Source organism: Tupaia chinensis, unplaced genomic scaffold (assembly GCF_000334495.1).
Source record: "Tupaia chinensis unplaced genomic scaffold, TupChi_1.0 Scaffold000056_1, whole genome shotgun sequence".
NCBI lineage: Eukaryota > Metazoa > Chordata > Mammalia > Scandentia > Tupaiidae > Tupaia > Tupaia belangeri.
The window spans coordinates 1,067,907-1,075,097 of NW_006159514.1; the positions used below are offsets into that span (position 1 = coordinate 1,067,907).

The 7,191-nt window shown below is 42.0% G+C and overlaps 1 protein-coding gene across 1 annotated transcript; it reads left to right on the forward strand.

Annotated features, from left to right (window-relative positions):
- The first annotated feature begins 3,697 nt into the window (after positions 1-3,697).
- LOC102481036 (tubulin-specific chaperone A) lies at positions 3,698-4,105 on the forward strand. The gene has a single exon (XM_027776148.1). The coding sequence runs from the start codon at positions 3,698-3,700 to the stop codon at positions 4,046-4,048; it is 351 nt and encodes a 116-aa protein (XP_027631949.1). The 3' UTR covers positions 4,049-4,105.
- Positions 4,106-7,191: the final 3,086 nt, after the last annotated feature.

Genomic DNA, 7,191 nt, shown 5'->3' on the forward strand with positions numbered 1-7,191 from the left:
GTCAAGCAAATGCCACCTGTCTGCTGGCTATCATTCCTGAGCAGAGTTCTGAGGCCGGTGGCATCTCCCGGGGGGAGGTCCAGGCCTGCCCAGTCAGCCACCTCAGCTGGCCACGTGCTGTGAACTTCAGAGAGAACCCAGGGTCTCCTCAAGCCTGTCCAAAGTCAGGCTCTCAACTTTTGCTTTTTCACTATAGATTTTCAGGCCCACCCTTGCTTTTTTTTGGGAAGTATGTGTGTGTTCTTATCTGAGCAGTCCTACCCAGAGACCCTGATCTCAGCTCCAGGAGATGGCCAGAAGGATGGATGAAGGCACAGCCCATACTCATCCTGTGACCTTGGGGAGCTGGACCAGTCACAGGGATGGATGGAGGGCTGGGTAAGGCTCCCTAGGGACTATGCTTTGATCTTCCACCCCTGTTGTTACTGTGACTTTGTTTCCTTTACTTGGTGAGGTATTTCCTGCTACGTTTTCTGGTGTTCTGTGACAGTCCTGTGCTGGCCATAGGGCAGTGCTACACCTCAGGGGACTGGCCCCAGGGATGGGGGTGGGGGGCACCCTGAAGTGGGTGGGCATTACCAGAGTTCATCATTCTGGCAAGAGGCAGATCTTGGATCACTCAAGGAGGAAGAATGTGGCAGGAGGACCCCAGCATGGGGAGCAGATCATCAGGAACCCCTGGAGAAGGAGGGAGGGCCCCTAAGATCTTGTGGCTACCAGGATTCCCCTCTGTATTCACCCTCTTTTCTTCAATGGCTTTAGTAAATATTTCTCTTTAATAAATTCTATTGACTATCTCAGAGAACAAAACATTAGGGACCAGCAGTTAGCGTAATGGCTGTGTCGCTGGACTCCCATGTAGTCAACCGCGGTTCAAGTCCTGGACCCGGTGGCTTAAAACTCATGCCGGGCGCATGTGTGTGCGTGCCCAAGATCCTGAGAGGAGAATGGAGGAGAAGGGATTGCAGTGTGGCCATCCCCTCTGGGGGGTGATTTCTCACTTTCTGTCTCTGTCTGTCTGACGAATGGACATGCCCTATAGCCAAAAAAAAAAAAAAAAACCTCTCCAAAACAAACAAACAAACAAACAAACATTAAAAAAAGAAGGATCTATGCTCTCTAGGTATTCGTGCATTTATTCACTCATTCAGCAAATATTTCCTAAGAGGGCTCTACTCATGAACTGTTCAGGTCAAATAAATGATCACAGTGATACAGCTGCGAAGGAACAAACCAGTGAAGATAATAACAGACCAAAGATCTCTGATGATACAGTGCTCGAGAAAAGGCCTCTTGGAGAAGTTATTAATAGTTTGCAGAGATCTGAGTTGTAAAGAGGCCAGTCTTAAAAAGGCAAGCAGAAAGAAGAGAGGGGTGGGACTTTTTGGCTACCTAGCATCAGAAGGTGTTGAAAGAGTTCTTACTAAATGAGCCTTGTAGGAGCTAGCTTTTCCAAAACCCACTTAACTCAGGTTCCTAACCTTTGCAGTTAGAGTATGAGCGTGTGACCCAGGCTCGGCCAGTTAGAGCGGCCTGTACTATTCCTAGTCAATGAAGCTGCTCATCGTGTGTGGGTCTTCATCCTACTCCTTGTGTTTGTTTCTTATTGCTGTTGTAACCTATTGCCATATACTTAAAACAACACAAACGGTACCTTACAGTTCTGCAGTTCAGAAATCTGAAATGAATCTCACAGGGCTAAAACATCAGGTCAGTAGGGCTGTGTTCCTCCCTAGGGGCTGTTAGGGAGAAATGTCTCTCCCGTTTTCTAGAGACTGCGTACATTCCTTGGTTAATGGCAACCTTCCCTCTTCAAAGTCAGCGATGGTCATCAAGTCTTTTTCATGTTGTTGCATTTGGATAATGACTTCTACCTCCCACTTCCACAAGTAAAGACTCTTGTGGTTTCATTGTGCCCACTCAAATAATAATAATAATAATAATAATAATCCATGTATGTCCTATGTTTCTCTGTGTCTCAGTCATTAGAATAGGTCTAAGTAGGTGTTATGGTTGATTCTTGGGCTGTAAAGTAAAAGTTCTTGAAGGGTAGTCTGACGAGTTCTGGTGTTGTTTTTGGGTTTGTTCTTTTTTTTTTTTTTTTTTTTTTGGAGGGGTTTTTTCTATGGGGGGGGGGCACTCCCAGCAGACAGAGAGAGACAGAGATATAGAAAGCAAGAAATCACCCCCTAGGAGGGACGGCCACGCCGTAATCCCTTCTCCTCCATTCTCCTCTTGGGATCTTGGGCACACACACACACATGCCCAGCGTGTTTTAAGCCACTGGGTCCGGGACGTGAAACACGGTCAACTACATGGGAGTCCAGAGACATAGCCATTACACTAACTGCTGGTCCCGTTTTTGTTTTTGAGAGTTTTTTTTTTTTCCTATAGGGTGTGAGACAGAGAGAAAGAAAGTGAGAAATCACTGCCCCTGCCCCAGAGGGATGGCCACACCGTAATCCCTTCTCCTCCATCTTCTCTTGAGATCTTGGGCACACACGCACATGTGCCTGGCACGAGTTTAAGCCAGTGGGTCCAGGACTCGGCCCGCAGTCAACTACATGGGAGTCCAGCGACATAGCCATTATGCCAACTGCTGGTCCCCTGGTGTTCTTTGACTTTTAGGTAGTATGCAAGTTGTTTAAAATTCAAGTCAGAAAAAATACTAAAATTGCTAAAACATTTCAAACAGACCACAAGTAGTGCATCACTTATTCAAGTTTATAATTTTTTAAAAAAAGAAAAGAAATTTTAATGACATTGCTTTGCATAATCAAGGGAGTAAGCGAGAAAGAAGACACAGAATCTGGGGAGACCATACAGGTCAGGGAGAAGGAAGTTCTTAGCCCACAGTAGGTCTAGACACAACCAAGCTAGAGGGAAGCCTGACAATGTAGTAGGGATGTCACTAAAATGATTAAAATGGAACTTCTGTATTACTTAGTGTGTCTGAATATATCAGGAGGATATCTACACTTCCTTCAGAGAGTTTGGTGATGAAGCACAGAAAATTAAGCATATGAAAATATGAGCAAATTGGGACCAGCAGGTGGTGTGATGGTTAAGGTGCTGGATTCCCACATGGCCGACCATGGGTCGAGCCTTGACCTGGCGGCTCACTTTCTCACTTTCTCTTTCTCTCTGGTAAGCACACATGCTCCATAGAAAATTTAAAATAATAATAATAATAAATAAAATTAAATATGTAATGCTTTAAAAAATAAAAAAGAAAGATAATATAAGCAATTATTGCCATAGAAAACAAAACATTGTACCAGGAAAAAAAATGTATTTTTGGTATATTATGTACCTTGGCTGTGAATAATATTAACAAAATGTAATAACATAAACACTGAATATAGGTAAAATAAAAATTACGCTGTACCGTAACTATAAAGGAAAATGAAAAGAAGTGGTGTGTGCTGGGAGTGGTGGTAAATATGGGTAAAAATCAAATTTTCATCTTCCAGAGTAGCAAGTAAAAAAACAAAAACAAAAACAAAAAACCCCACTAAAACGGAAAGATCAAATACTAATAAACTAAGAACATTATTTAGGAATAAGGAGATCAATATTAGAAGAAACAACTAAAGGTACAAATGTGATTAGCAGGGAGATTTGGAGCAGGACCCTATTTTGCCAATATTACTCTTAAGAATTTATCCATATTCATTTCAAAAATTAAAAAATAAAAATGCAGAAGTTATTTACAGAGGGACTGGCTGATCCTCGTGTGAGGCAGATCAAGATCAAGACCAGCGTGGTGAAGCGATTGGTCAAAGAAAAAGCGATGTACGAAAAAGAAGCAAAACAACAAGAAGAAAAGATTGAAAAAATGAAAGCTGAAGATGGGGAAAATTATGCCATTCAAAAGCAGGCAGAGATCCTCCAAGAGTCCCGGATGTTGATCCCAGATTGCCAGTGCAGATTGGAAGCTGCATATACAGATCTTCAGCAGATATTAGACAATGAAAAAGATTTGGAAGAAGCTGAAGAATATAAAGAAGCACGTTTAGTACTGGGCTCAGTGAAGTTAGAAGCCTGAAACTTTTCTGTACAGGGTATTTTTTGCATTAAATCCTGGGGTCCATTCTACAATTCATTATTTTGACCACAGCTGTGTGTTCAAGTAGTATGAGAATGTGATTCTTTTTATGCCATTCATATATCTTCCTTTGCATATTTAACGTGTCAAATAAATGAGTTTGTCTAAAAAAAAAAAGTTATTTACAAAGGGAAACTCTCTTTAAGTGTTCTTTCTTTGGGGCCAGCATTTGGCAAGGTGCTGGACTCCCACATGGCGAACTGTGGTTCAAGTCCCATCCCCAGTGGCTTGAAAATCATGCTAGGTGCATGTGCATGCATGTCCAAAATCCCAAGAGGGAAACGGAGAAGGGATTGGAAAAGAAGGAACTGCAGTGTGGCCATCCCCCCAGGGGGTGATTTCTCACTTTCTCTCTCTCTCACTCTGTCTTTTTCTCTCATGTAAGTATGCACACTCTATAGCAAAAACTAAAAAAAAAAAAAAAAAAAAAAAAAAAGTTGAAAGATGTAAATAACAGTGTTTTTAAGTTGAAAGACATATACATGATCTAGCTAATTAATGAACATGTCTATCTGCAGCAGACATGTAAAGATCCTTGGATGGTTTCAGTACAAAGTGATCAGGAAAAACTGTACTAGGAGTGGCAAGGTGTTTTAGGAAGAATAAACAGAGATGAAGCTGGTATTAAAAGGAAATAGCTGGCTTTTATTTCTGTCAGACGGAACTATTCCCAGTTCCCCGAATGTGTTGTGTTTTCTTAGCTATTCGTTCTTCACATCCATTTATGAACCAATCACGAGTAGCCCTGCCACTTTGGATGTTACTTTTTTTTTAACCTAATCTGTGTGAGGGTGTCCATGCTTGTTGGCTTTTTTATCAGTCACAGAATGACATACCCGGAGGAGATCATTCCGTTCACTTCAGTGTGTGCAGAACCTCTTGCCTCCTTCCTGCTCATTTATTCACCCTCCTTCTAGTCTAACTGTGATGAGCACAAAGTTACACAATCTTTAAGAAGCAGTAAGACAAGATATTTCAAATTAGAACTGTTCCAGAAGTTCCAGCAAATACGGTTATCTCAGGTTTTCCATTGTGTAGATTTCTTTCACAGTGCCAAGATGGTGGGGCAAGACGATAGATTCACAGGTTATGTTTCTCCTACTTAATGTCTAGGTTAAGAGGCCCTAATTCTCTTCATACATTTTCCCATGAAATAAAGTTCTGCAGTTTGATTAGTTGGTTCCAGGAAGTGGTCTGGAAGAAGGAGGTGCTAGAGCATCTAGTGCAAAAAAGCTGGTCAAAGAATGACTGCTTGTTGACATGACCTGAGGAAAGCAGCAGCCTCTCCCCATAGTGGAACAACAGTGGTTCTAGAATAGAACACAGCAATTCATTCCACCCATATTTATTGAGCATCTTAGTGCCTGGCACGGATCTAGATGTTGGGGACACAGCTGTGGATACAGTGACATAATTCTACCTAATCTTTTTCAGATGCAAACACGCAAATTAAGAAGAGTAGAGTGGGGGGACCAGCAATTAGCGTAATGGCTATGTCACTGGACTCCCATGTAGTCGACCACGGTTCGCGTCCCAGACCTGGTGGCTTAAAACTCACGCTGGGCACGTGTGCGTGCATGCCCAAGATCCCGAGAGGAGAATGGAGGAGAAGGGATTGCGGCGTGACCATCCCCCCTGGGGGGTGATTTCTTGCTTTCTGTCTCTCTGTCTCTCTCTCTGTCTGGCGAGCACACGCACCCTATAGCAAAAACCCCTCCAAAAAAAAAAGTACAGTTGGGGCCTGCAGGTGGCATGGTGGTTAAGGGTGCTGGACTCCCACATGGTTGACCGCAGCTTGAGTCCCCGACCTGGTGGCTTGCTTGCTTTTTCACTTTTCCTCTCTCATTCTCTCTCACACTCTGGTCAAATTAAAATAAATAAATAAAGTTAAATAAAATCATTCTTAAAAAAAAGAAGAAGAGTATGGTAGAATGTTCTATTCCCTCATCAAAACCCAATCCAGAGTTCTACTCGGCAGCATTTGACCAAAATTTCACAGGAAAGTGATTTTCTTGTGAAATTTGTAATGTTCCCAGATGCTGAATCTTCAGGAAAAAAAAAAAAAGAAAAAAGAAAAAAAACAAGCTTTATTTCTGCAGTAGTTTGCCCTTTTCTCAAAGTTCCCCCACCCTGCCACCTCTTATATAAAGAACTAAATTCCATGAAAAGTCACAACTCCCCAGCAATAGAAATCAGTCCCTAATGATATTACACTTGCACAAATTGAAATGGGGTTAAAAGCTCTGATTGTGGATTCTTAGATTCCCCGCTAAACTGCAACCTTTTATGAGTCTCACTTTAAATTGAGAGGCAGAGTTTTAGACCCTTTTGTTACTTAAGAGACTGAGCAAATTAGAAGTCCAGAGCAAATCTTTTTTGATTACTGAACTATTACAAATGCCTCCTGGCCAAAGAATAACCTCTCTCCAGAGGGAAATGTTTCGTGGGACCTTTTGCTTAAATTCATAAAATCTGTTAAAGCAAATCTCTCACATTTCCATTAAGCCAGTAAATTACTTCTAGTGGAAGAGGATAAAATGCTGGCGATAAAATGGCTGGACTGTATTAATGATGGGAGGTGGAGCTGTAGAGGTGGAAGAATTGATGCTACATTCACAGCACAGAGAATTTCAGCCTTTTTCACGTGTTGGGCTAAATGTAAATGATGTCACCTTCTCCTCTCTGGGCGAGAGGCAAAGTTATCAGGCTGCACAGGCTTCACAGATTGCGTTGTGTGGCTGACATTAAAATGACTACAAGGTTATTTCTTTCCATATCTATTCTCTTGGAAATTTTTTCCAGGTTTTATTGTAGACAGGGAAAAATGCATAATGCTACAGGAAACAAAGCCCTAGCTACATTCTTGATACTGGATTATTGCCATGCTATCTCAATGCTGATTGAAATCCGAGATTTTGTATCTAAGCCTTAATGAGATGCTGGCAAATATCTTTCTGCCCCACTGGCAATGTAATCTTTCTATTGAGCATTTTGTCCCAGTGAATTTCATCTGCAATTGCATTTTGCATTTGAATCAGAGAGGTCACTGCTTAAGAGCAGACCATGTGATCTGGGCTCTGTTC